Genomic DNA, 13,252 nt, shown 5'->3' on the forward strand with positions numbered 1-13,252 from the left:
GACTACAGGCGCCCGCCACCATGCCCGGCTAATTTTTTTTATTATTATTTTTAGTAGAGATGGGGTTTCACTGTGTTATCCAGGATGGTCTCGACCTCCTGACCTCATGATCCACCCACCTCGGCCTCCCAAAGTGCTGGGATTACAGGCGTGAGCCATTGCGCCCAGCCAAGGATATATGCTTTTTATCTGAGGATGTATATAAGATCAGTATTAATACAAAATAACAGATCAGAATGATCTGAAAATGATCAGAAAAATATATAGGAAATGGTTTTTAGGAAATGTCTTTAATTTTCTCTGATATCTTCCTAGCACTCTAATACAAATGGGTATAGTTATTAAAGCAAAATTTTATTTACTCTTCTTAAAAGAGCCTCTTTTTACTAAATTCCAATCCCATAAAATTGAGAAAGAGACATTGGTTGTATATATTGCTACGTGTGGAACTTGCATAGATTAATCAATTTATTTATTCATTTTTTTTTCTTTTATTATACTTTAAGTTTTAGGGTACATGTGCACAACGTGCAGGTTAGTTACATATGTATACATGTGCCATGTTTGGTGTGCTGCACCCATTAACTTGTCATTTAACATTAGGTATATCTCCTAATGCTATCCCTCCCCCCTCCCCCCAGATTAATCAATTTAAATTAAATTAATAATTTAAACACTAAAAATCTTTAAATTACCTAGTTTTTTGAATGCTGACTCTTAAATATACATATGCTTAAAATTATAGGCCTAGAGTCTTAATTACAGTTTTTTAATATAGGGTTTGACCTGGGTTGGGATATTCTTTTATTAATATTTCATTGACCTAGACCTTTTTTTTTTTCCTCCAGGTTTTAGGTACTTAGCTAGATCTTGTAAAGTTTTTATTGTTTAATACTAAATATAATTATATAAGATACCAGATAAAGTGGATGTTCCTGAATATAATATCATATTTTCATTTTAAAATTATGATGGCAGGGCAAGTTAGCCAAATAATTTTGTTATGTTTTGTTACTTTGGTAAATTGATGTAAATTATGCTGAATATAATTTCTGTTATTGGCACAGACCTTTCACATATTTGAGGCCCACATTAGCGTGTGTTAAAGTGTTTAATGATACTGAACATATGGGAACTTAAAGAGAACTGCTATTCAAACCATCTTGACAAAAGATTTAATAGAAGCCCAAACATAATGAAATCTTGGTAATTAGTTCTGTGTTGGACCATGTTCAGAAAAGTAGGTAGCCTTCTCCATACTTCTTTATTCCAAATTAGGTGAAGGTGTTCTCAAAATGTTTCAGAATGTAGGCTGACTTTGGTTTTCTTAGGCCTTGAAGCGCATAAGAATTCTAGAATATATTTCAAAATAATTTATACAATCTTAAACTGCTGGATAAGAAGGATCTAAATCTGCCTTGTTCGGTATAGTAAACAGTAGCTACAAGCAGTATTTAAATAAAATAAAATAAAATTTAAAATTCAGTTTCTCATTTGCACTATCCACATTTCAAGTGTTCAGTAGTCATGTGACTGATAGCTACTGTATTGTACAGCATAGATACGGAACATTTCCATCATCACAGAAACCTATTGGACAATACTCATATAAAGCATTCTTCTCATTTTCTGTGGAAGGGTATCTCAATTAGGATATATAGCTATTGTCACATACTAAAGAAAATTCCCATCTCTTCATCCCTTGGTACCTTAAAAAGTATCAGCCACCACACAGGCTGTAGATCTGATTTTTAAAGTATGGATAATCACACCATGCTTTAACTTTGTCTTATCTGAATGTGACTAGATAAAAAGAAAAACTATCTTCTTTAGCAAAACCTCTGCTTCTTTGCATTTTTTCTCAATAACAGAAAGTCATTACGCCTCCCTGCCTCACAAGAATGTTTCCAGTATTAATTACAGGAAAGATGTATTGAAATCGAGAGCACAGTGCACAGCTCCAGCCTCTAGAGCTGAACAGAGTGTATGCCTTGAATTTGGGGTTATCCATATGACTAAACTGAATCATCTGAGCAGGAAAAAAGGGATCTGTCTTTGCCAGTTTGACTCAAATTTGTTGTATGAACTAAAACATTTTAAGGATAATTATGTAATCACTGTGAAGAGTAACTGTAAATATTCATCCCAAAGTATGCTATCCCTTTTTAAAAGTTGCTTTACGGTGAGTGTGATGAGGACATGCAAGATATGATTTATGTGATTGCGTTGTTTTCAGCAGACTTAATGGTGAAGGGGAGGTATCTGTTAGATTTTCTATTTTATTCTTCCAAGTTAGAACCGTCTGTTCACCACACATTCAAAATTTTTCTTAACGCCATTCTTAGAGGGGAAAGTATAAGTGCTTGGAAAAAGAGTTGGTCCCATGGTAGCTACTGTGAGCTTGGCATTCTGAAAAGGAGGATAGAATTCTAAAGAAAATATCTACCACATTTTAATAGAACATCTTAAATTACTTAATTTTACCCTTTTTCTATTCTCTTTAAAATAGTTTGACTCCTGGTAGATTTTAATCATGTTAAAGCATATATATTCCTTTCTCTTAATTTTAAGATCGACTGTCATGATACAAAATCATCCTTCAGATTTAAACCAATGATTAGATCATTAACTAGGGGAAAAAAACTGGCATCTATGTTCAGGTGATCAGATGACATAAGCAGTCTGATTTTAATTTGTGGCCAGTACTGATTGTAACCAAGAGAGACTTGCTCTTTTTGTGGAATTGGCTGACTATTTCCCTACATCTGGAGTTAATAAAGCCTTTGAGACCACATCAGTTGTGCTTTGCCGCAAGAAGTCTTTGATCTGAAAAATCAAGACTGGCACAACTGCTGCTTCATAACATTGCATCTATGTTTTTGCAAGCTATAGTTAAGATACCAAAAGTAAAGTTATTTAGCTTATTTAGCCTGTGTTAGAAATGCTGGTAAATATACCTCTTTGAAAGCCATATATTTCAAAACATTCTTATGATGAAAATTTTGAACTCGTGTTAATACAAAATGATATAGTAGGATTTTTTTTTGCCGTTTTCATTTATAAGGTCTGTCCTTTAAAAGTCCATTGTTTTCAAAATCTGTTTGAAAGAAATAGCATTAAAAACAAACTTTACCTCTAAAATGTGCCGTTTTCTCCATACAACTTCAAAATTTTTGTGTAAGGGAAGGCAGGTCTCTTTCTGTGCTTTGTGTGGTTTATCTTAGTTTTCTTGCTCTCCATGACAACCGTGAATAAACCATTTTCTGATCAGCATATTCTCTTTTATTTAGCAGCGATTTGTAAATCAGTAAAGTTTATCCTTTGACTTCCTTTTGTAATTGTAACCATTTTCAAAATTTAAAAATGTAAGTATATTAGTGTGTGAAATACAGTGAATTGAATGGGAATAAGGTTAAAGAAATATAAATTGATAAATTATGTAAAAATTTAAACTGACAAATTATGTCCATTTTTGTGTGAAATGACACATCAAAACTGGAGTGTTTTCATAATTATCAAGTATGAGAGACTTACATACTGTTTCAGTCTATAACCTGGATAAAATTAGAGAATTTTATATTTCATACTTACATATCAAGGATGATGTGTATAGTAAGTGCACATTTGTGATAAAAAGCATATGTTCGGGTGCTGTCTTCTAAATTTGATTCACATTGTACTTTCTGGCTAGGTCTGTGGATTTATTCTGTTTTTTTTGTTGTTCATGGTTTAGCTTGGCTTGAGGAAATCTATATAGAAAGGGGACAGAGGACTTCTAGCTAGGGCTAAGTTTAGAAGATGAAACTTGATTAAAAGAAAATAGTCCAAAGTTCCTTTCCTGAAAACCTTATCTGCCTATCATCCTGTACAATACATTGCAGACACATTGGTATATCGTCAGTTATTTTATTTCAACACAATCATTTGTGAAATACCTTTAAACCAGAAAAGTATGCTTAATATGTATGAGGAACAAACCATTTTATCTGCCATATTCCCCAAACTAGGGGATCCTTCTAGATGATTCTTGGGAATATACTGTATCTTTTCCAAGATTTCTCAGGTACCACAGATGTGTGTTTTTATCTCTGGGATGTGAAAGGTAGGAAACAAACCTGAATGCCAGTCCATTTAAAAAAAAAAAATCACCTGTGCCAGTATTATCAGGACTAGCACGAAGAGTAAAAATTGACTTTTTAACCTTTTATTTAGAATAAACTGTATGTATAACTAAGCTCATGTTAGACGAAAACTGTAATGAACAGCATTTGAGTAGTGAACAGGTAATATTTAGCAACATAACTACTCCTATTAGAATGAAAGGTGATACTGTTAGCTATAACTTACTGCCTGCATACTTCGTACAAGGCACTGTGCTAAACATTTTATATATAATTTCATCTGATCTGCCCATCAGTCTCCTCATGCAAATAGTGTTAACACCATTTTACAAAAGAGGGAATTGAATCTTGGGAAGATTAGGGTAATTTGCAAGGGGTCTTTACAGTTAATACCTCCAAGAAAGAATAAATTAATATAATTGACAGTTTAGGTAAATAAAAAGTTGGGATCCCATTTTAATCTTGGTGCGCTTCCTTAACTCTTTTTCTATTATTAGTCTATAGAAATATATGCTTGGGGTAAAATATCAAATTATGTAGAAGAACATAAAGTAAAAGTCCTCCTTCCCAATTCGAAGTCCAAAGAGGTAACCATTATCGGGTTTCTTGTGTGTAATTCTAGAAATTTTGTATGCTTATGCAAACAAATTAATATATGATTTTTAAAATACATGCTTCCATAACGTTAATGTTATTCTGTTTCAGTCAACACTTAAAATTTTTATTTTGTTGAATTTTTTGTATCATTTCAAACTAAAACAAAATAATTAGTTTGTTTCATACACTGCTCACAATAGCTTACCTTTCTCTTCTTCCTGACTTCTGGTTTACTTTTATAGACTGTGCATCACTTTAGATAGTATTTGTTTTCCACCTTTGTTTCAATAGTTATGAGAATAGTGTGATCACATTTTGATCATTAAGGTTATTTGGCTGCCCATTTCGTTTTCCAGAGGAATGCAAATGTTGGCCATTTGCTAATTCAAAATGTTTATAGTTTGCTTATCTAAAGCAAGGGTTTATCAAAGGAAATTAATACTGCTCTAACAAATTAAATGAGATTTTTCTTAAAGCTTTGCCAGACTTGAAAGTGTACTGGAAATGTGTTTTTAATTTATTTGCTAACTCTACCAAGTTAAGGAAGTTCCTGAACAATTGTGTCGTGCCTTTGGTAGTTACCCTTTAATAGTAACAAAGATAGCAATGTTTAATCAAACTCATGTTGATTTTATTTGGTGAATCTTGTAACACTGAAAAGAATGAATTTTATGAACCCAGGTTTTGTGTTATGCTGTATTCAAAGGACATTTGTTTGCTCGATCAGATTTTGAATCCTGAGCCTATGTGAGGTTTGTGTTTGGTAAGCCAGCTCAATGCTTATTCAGTCACTTGGTGTAACTGTCATACCAAGATGCATTACAGAGATATTTAGAGTAGTAGTTTTCCCTAATAACCAGCTTAAAAAAAAAAAAACATGTGGATGGTAATTAAGTTTGACATTATTTATGTGGATTTAGGCAGTATTCTTTTCATTTGTGGTAGCCCTTTATAAAAATTAGATAGGCCTTTTTAAGCCCCTTACAGAATATAGAACTCATTTTATATAAGTAATATGATAGTCATTTACATTTTAATTAAATGTGCTGTTTAATTTTAAGGTATATGCACCATCCCCAAATTCAGATGATTTCAACCGTGAATCTCCTAGTTATCCATCTCCTAAGCCACCAACCAGTATGTTCGCTAGCACTTTCTTTATGCAAGGTAAGTACTACCAAACAATTGCCAAATACTACCGCAGTCATCTGTATATCAGCCAGTATTTTAAAGTATTAGGAAAGAGAATACCTATATTCAGGCCTTATTTAGGCATTTTTTTTGGCTAAAGTAAATTAAAATTTAGCTTTATAATTTTCCAGTGCTGTTTATTGCTGACTGCAATTTAATTGAATTATCTAGCAAACCATTGGAGTGCTGGTCCAGTACTGATTGAATTTATAAAGGTCTTAAATTGAGAAAAATTAATAGAGCTGTTCTTGCTCATTTTAGAATTTAAATGTATGAAAGCTGTTAACTCTAGTTTCTTGTTTAATTTATGGATTCATATCATGCCTAGAATTACCAATATAAAGAAAGAGTGAATATCATAGAACAGAGTAAGACTTGTTAAGAGAGAAAAAGTGTTGCATTTCCTTTAATTCATGTCTAGCAAATCATTTTTATTTGGTCTCCTGTGGTTTTGGACTATGGGAAGCAAATATATGGGAGCAATAAATCATTACATAAATGGTTCCTTGAATTTATATTGTTGAGTGAAGTCATTGCTGACACATTTCATTTGAAAGCTAACTATAATATGGTAATTATCAATTACTTAGTTTTACTATTAGAAAAACTTCTTTGTTCCACAGTTTCAAAATGTTTGATATAATGCACATTGCGTGTTATGGATTAATAACTTTCTGTGTATGTATAAGTATACCACTTAACTAAAAATAAATCTAACCTATTCCCAAATTTGGAATTTTTATTATCTTCCTTGATATGAATTTAGATCTTCTGAAGATTTTTATAATGGCCTGCCTATTACAGCTTAGATTACTTTTTTCCCTAACTAAAATGTTAATTTCTTCTTTTTAAATAGTAATTTTACAGTTTAGAGGGAAGAAAAGTGGGTAGAAGACTAGGTTGGAAAAGGGAGGAAAAATATCTGGAGGGTACCCCTTGAATTTTTATAAGCAACATCAAAATACAAGAAAATTTTTAGCTAAGGAAAATTTTATATTTCTCTTTTTGTCTTAGATGGGACCCACAATTCTTCTGACCTTTGGAGTTCATCAAATGGGATGAGCCAGCCTGGTTTTGGTGGAATTCTGGGGACCTCCACTTCCCACATGTCTCAATCCAGTAGTTATGGCAACCTTCATTCACATGACCGCTTGGTAGGCTATAACACGTGACTAGGATACAGCAACACTTTGTCCTCACTTGTGTTTCATTTTGGATTAGAAGTGTAAAATCTAAGTCTGCCAAAACTTCTGAAGTTTGAAGTACTTCAAGGCTTACCGCATTTACCATGCTTTTCTAAAAAATAAATGACAATAAGTAGTGTTCTTTAGCTGTAACTTGTAAATGCTCTTTTTGACCTGTTATCATAGTTGTCCATTTTACGTGAATATTATTCAGAAAATATATTTAATAGATCATATCTGTTTCCATCTAGAGTTATCCTCCACACTCAGTTTCACCAACAGACATAAACACGAGTCTTCCACCAATGTCCAGCTTTCATCGCGGCAGTACCAGCAGTTCACCTTACGTTGCTGCCTCACACACTCCTCCCATCAATGGATCAGACAGCATTCTAGGTGAGCTTTTTGAGTTGGCAAAACTTCCTAAAAGTTTGTGGACTTTCAGTGACCCCGATATCTTTATGTATATATGTATGTTTTTATATATATGTTATATATATGTATATATGTTATATATGTATATGTTATATATGTATATGTGTGTTATATGTATATATGTGTTATATATGTATATGTGTGTTATATATGTATGTGTGTATATGTTATGTATATATGTTATATATGTATATGTGTTATATATGTATATATGTGTATATATGTGTGTATATGTATATATGTATATATATGTGTATATATGTGTGTGTATATATATTTATGTTGTTTGTTTGTTTGTTTGAGACAGAGTCTCTCTCTCTCACCCAGGCTGGAGTGCAGTGGCACAGTCATGGCTCACTGCAGCCTCAACCTCCAGGGTTGAGGAGGTGATCCTCCTGCCTCAGCCTCCCCAGTAGCTGGGACTACAGGCATGTACCACCATACTCAGCTAATTTTTTTTTACTTTTTGTTGAGACAGGGTCTCATTATGTGGCCGGGGCTGGTCTGAAACTCCTGGCCTCTAGTGATCCTTCCACCTCGGCCTCCCACAATGCTAGCATTATAGACATGACCCACCACACATGGCCTCTTTTTTTATTTTTATTCATTTATGTGTTTATTTTTGAGACAGGGTCTCACTCTCAGCTCTCTCACTCTGTGGCTACAACCTCCGCCTCCAGGCTCAGGTGATACCCCAGCTTCAGCTTCCCAAGTAGCTGGGACTACAGGCACACACCACCATACCCAGCTAATTTTCCATTTTTAGCAGAGATGGGGTTTGTCCACATTTCTCAGACTGGCCTTGAACTCGTGGGCTCAACAGATCCGCCTGCCTCAACCTCCCAAAGTGCTGGGATTACAGGCATGAGCCACCGCGCCTGGCCTTGGCCCCTCTTTCGATATATTTTTTAGTGTTGAATTTAAAAGTGAAAGACAGGAAGACAAGAAGCTTTTTTATTATCATCAATATAGACACTGGTAAAGAACTCATCTTTAGTTTATTAATAAGTACAACACATGCAGAGTATTTCCTAGTTTACTGTAAGAGATGTGAGATGATGATAGAGAACACCCTTGGAATAATGGCAGAGTGCTAAAATATAATACTTGCTTGTAAAATTCTTGATTTATTTCTCTATGAAATATCCAGGAACCAGAGGGAATGCTGCTGGAAGCTCACAGACAGGTGATGCACTTGGAAAGGCTTTGGCATCTGTGAGTATTGATTTTACACATTCTACTGAATGAATTTTACACTACTGAATACAGTGATTAGATTTTGTAGGTGATAAGTATCTAAAGAGTATAGATGTAACAAGATCAATTTCATTACACATTTAGAGTTATTCTCGGTTTGTATTGATATATGCCCTTAAATGCTATGCCTGTGGTACAGCAAATGCTGGGAAGAGGAAAAAGAAGTCATCTAAAGCACCAACTGCCAAGATTAATCATTAAATCTATTTCTTCTAAATACATAATTAGTAAGTGGCCCATTAAAATAAGTCAAGTGGAACCACAAAAGATAACTCAGTATTCTGATCCAGAGAATGAAGTACCTTTATAAGAAACTTTTCCAAGATCAAAAGCATTTTATGTACTGTATTTTTTTTAAAGTCAACTGCACCTGATTTACTCAAGGAATAGGAAATGAGAGCCTTCTCCCCAAAAAAGCCAGATTCATTGAAGAATCATGCTAAAATGAGTAAAAGTGATTTGAAGGAATCCGATAGTATTTTCTTGAGCAACTAGTTCACATACATCACATCAGAACATTAATGACAAAGCGGTGATTATATTTTAATATCTGATTCTTAAAACATTAATATCTCTTCTTTCGGAATGCCAAAACTAGAAGGGAGAGCATTTTTCAGTAAATCTACAACAGTTTCAAATCTAATTATTAAAAAGGGGCACTTGTGCTTTGCGCTTCCTAAAATTTCACTTTAGATGATTTATTTTTCTTCTTGTTTTCTGAGTAGTATGCCTCTTAGAATTCCCACAGAATTGTCTTTTATTTTCTATGAAGTGCAATTAACTGTCAGATACATTTGTTGCCATTCATGGAGAAGGCAGAGCACGTTAATACCTGAGTGGTAGGAAGCAACTGTTGAGCATTTAAGGAGATAAACCTCTTTGTATATTGTTGGTGTAAATAAATTTTTCTCTACAGCTGAATACCAGCTTCTTGGAAAATGAAGCCAAGTCAGACTCATTTACTACATAGTAGAGATGGAGCACACACAAAATGCAGCTCAGTGAATGTTTGTTGAATTCTCTCTTGGATCATATAATCATAATAGTAATGATAATAAGAAAACCCACAAAATATTTCAGCTGTAATTTGAATGCGCACCTATACTGAGCATTTACATGCCCTGTTTCATTTAATCCTCAAGAAAGCCCTGTAAGGTTGGCATTGTTATCCCCACATTACAGATGAGGAACTAAGGTTTAAAAGGTTAAGTAACTTGAGCTCAGAAAGATTAAGCAGCTTGCCCTAGGGGAATCATAAGCTAGCATGGATAAAGCCCATATATATTAGAACCCTGATCAGACCAGCTTCAGACTCTGCTCCTAACCACTGCTCCATACATCCAGAAAGTGCGGTGCTGTGGTAATTATCTTACAGGGTATTGATGAGAATGAAAGAAAATTGTCTCGCCCTTTTTTCAACTTACTGTCACCTGATGAAAATGACCTATTTAGGAAGAAAATTTTATTCTATACTAAACCTGTGAGGTCTCCAGGTATTTGATTGGCTTGCCATATTCCTTCTCCTGATTCTGGAAGAGTCCAGTAACTGATATTTTACATGTAACAGGACAAATAACATTTGAACTTGCAGTGCTAGATAATTTTTTAAAATTTAACCTGCATTTTGGGGGCTTTTTTTCTCAAAGGTCATTTGTTTGTTTTATTAAAGAAAACTTCTATCAGGGAACCTTGGCCTACAGGCAGGCAAGAATTTGTGATGTTCTCAGTGGCCCTTCAAGTTCATTTTGTTACCCTTCACATCCTTGAGTATCTTCCCCTGTTATAAACAGCATACTAGCCAAACCAAAATGGCATTTGGAAAAGAAAACCCAAATTCACCGTGAATGGAATCCAGTGAAGAAATGTTTAATCTAGTTAGTGGGTGGGCTTTGGTTGTCATGGAAACTCAGCTCTGTCATCCTGTGTTGTTACTAGGCAGGAGCAGCCAGGTCATTCCATAAATCATTTCTGTCATAGCTGACGGTGATGCATTCCATCTGCTCCATCACTGCATGCCATAGTCTGCACATTTCAAATCCCTTCCTTCAATCCATCTGCTTCCCCACTTCCCAGGCGGACACCTCCCCAAATACATTCTTTTTCCAACTTTCCTTACAGACTCACATTCACTTTAATATATGTTTAGTGCACTCAAAACGTACTGAAAAAGAAAAACATTACATTATCTGGGGATAGGAAGGATTAGAAGAGATGAGGAGAAGGAAATTAATGAGGATTACATTTGAGAGTCTGACATGCATATCATAATTTTATGTCAGGTATTATAGATATTTTGAAATGGTGACTATTTTGAAATTTTAAGTTCTTTAGAATGTGACGCTTTTAATATAGCATCTGGTTTTAGATGGAGAAACACTATGCTATTGTCATTAAAAATTAATTCTATTTCCCCAATTGTCTAATATATGTCTTAGAAGATCTTTCATATTGTGAAACATCAGAGGGTACAACCTTTGTTCTTCAGTTTAGGTATTAAAGAGCACACAGAATACTGTGTGATTAAACATGTAAGGCCAGATAATGCATTTGCAAAGGTTCCTTTATTTTAGGTTTAAGCCTGCATAATTGTGGTCTTAATCTCAGGATAGCAAGAAAGAGAATTGTACATGAAAGTATTTACACAAAGTTCCCAAAGCCCTGTGGATTATGCATTAGTTTAGATAAAAAAAAGAAAAAAAAAAAAACCTAGGGTAGATAGAAGGAAAGGAAAATCTGGGTATTCGTGCCATTTCTAATGTGTTTCCCTGAACATTTGCCAGACAATAACCCTTTAAGATTGTGCCCGTGGAGAGTTATATAGAGGAAGAAACATCTGGTTTCTTTCGGTGCCTAATACCATATCAAAACACTTGGTCTTTAATTTAGAGGAGATCAAACAAGAAGACTGTTTAACTTTGTTGATTATATCAGACTTCTTTGTGATAATTTATGTTTTGATTTCTACCTCAGAGCAAAGGAAAGAGAGAGAGAGAGAGAGAGTGTGTGTGTGTGTGTGTGTGTATGTATGTGTGTATTAATCTGGATAAATGGTCAGTAGTCTCTAACAAAAGAAAAGAAAATTCAGGGAAGTTGATGTTTAAAAGTAATTCATGAAATAACTTTCTTTGTTCCTTAGACTCAATAACATTAGCATAATAAAGATTAACTGAAATGTGCACTGTAGTGTTTAAAAAATTGGGCTCACAGTTCCGGGGTTGGGCTTGGGAGCAGTCCATTGTTTCTTTTTTGTCTAAAGCCCTTTTCATTAGCCTCTGGCTTATTGGCACCCTGCTGATTGGAATAGACCATGACTGATAGGAGGAGGAGTCTCATTTGTTGGAGTAAAATGAGGCATATTACCGTTTAAGCCTGGCAGAAGGTATTGGGAGTTATTCATTATTGGTCATTTAACAGTATGAGGACCATGGACTGCATGCAGAATGAGTGCTTACTTTGTTTATGCTCTAGACTCTAAATCACTCTTTACCCCCATTTTTTTAAGTAACTGATTTTGTTCTTCTTTTTATTCTTACCTTCAAACATCAATGTAGGAGTTCTTTTAAGGCCAGGAAGTATGAAAAGAAACGTATTCCTGATTTATAATAAAGCCAAATAAAGCCTGTGTTTAGAAGTTAAAGTAACACAATTTTTATAGAATAAGTATGATTTGTTTGCGCTTTGGTAATAAAATAAACACTCAGAGATAAAGCTTAGTGAAATGACCTGTGATCCAAAAGGCTGTGTTATCATGCTTTTCAAATGTTGTATTGCTCCTCCTCTCCCACCATACACATTCTTTTTATGAAAGTAAAAGTGATTTTTTAAAAAGTCCTGTAACTTACCGGGCTATCTGTAAATTTAGGAAAAGTATTGATAACAATTCTGTCTGTCATCACTTTCACTGGCAAAGTAGAACCAGTGACTGTGATGGATGAGTGGAAAAATTGGCTTTTATTGTACAAATGGAGAAGCTGCTTTTGGAAAAAATACCAGAAGTGATATATTTTTATACTTGATATGTTTTTGGTGCTGTTTCTCCCGTTTATACAGTGATTTTTTTTTTTAAGTTTACACCAGTTTTACATATAGCATTGGGGCATTTCACCAAGTCATTTAAAGATAGTGCTCTTATATGACTCTAAACTATTACCTCTTCCTTCCTTGATATAAAGGAGCTTTCACCAGTTGTTGACATGGTTAGGGATTGTTTAAGTGTAAGGACAGAGTTTTCAGGGAAAATCGGGATTGGTAGTCCATTTCTACCCTCAAAAGCCCATGCCTACCTAACAGTGTGATATGGACAGCTTAGTACATCAACACTAATTCCCAGAAATAGTGAAACCTCACGATATGATTATTCTCAAAGCTTATGCCATAAAACTGATTTGAAATTAAGTCATATTTATAACAAGCTCTTTTGCCCTTGGTATTTCTGTTGCTGACCCACATTGTATAAATACCAAGATA

General features: G+C 34.3%; 1 protein-coding gene across 11 annotated transcripts in view; it reads left to right on the forward strand.

Annotated features, from left to right (window-relative positions):
- Positions 1–13,252, forward strand: part of TCF12 (transcription factor 12) — a 371,464-nt gene that overhangs the window by 308,078 nt on the left and 50,134 nt on the right. For all 11 annotated transcript variants that reach the window (XM_003827877.8, XM_008953204.7, XM_003827878.7 and 8 more), the window contains 4 exons: positions 5,780–5,885; positions 6,924–7,063; positions 7,345–7,489; positions 8,679–8,743. In XM_003827877.8, coding sequence (XP_003827925.1) covers positions 5,780–5,885; positions 6,924–7,063; positions 7,345–7,489; positions 8,679–8,743 — 456 coding nt within the window. The remainder of the gene's footprint in view (positions 1–5,779; positions 5,886–6,923; positions 7,064–7,344; positions 7,490–8,678; positions 8,744–13,252) is intronic.

Source organism: Pan paniscus, chromosome 16 (genome assembly GCF_029289425.2).
Source record: "Pan paniscus chromosome 16, NHGRI_mPanPan1-v2.0_pri, whole genome shotgun sequence".
NCBI lineage: Eukaryota > Metazoa > Chordata > Mammalia > Primates > Hominidae > Pan > Pan paniscus.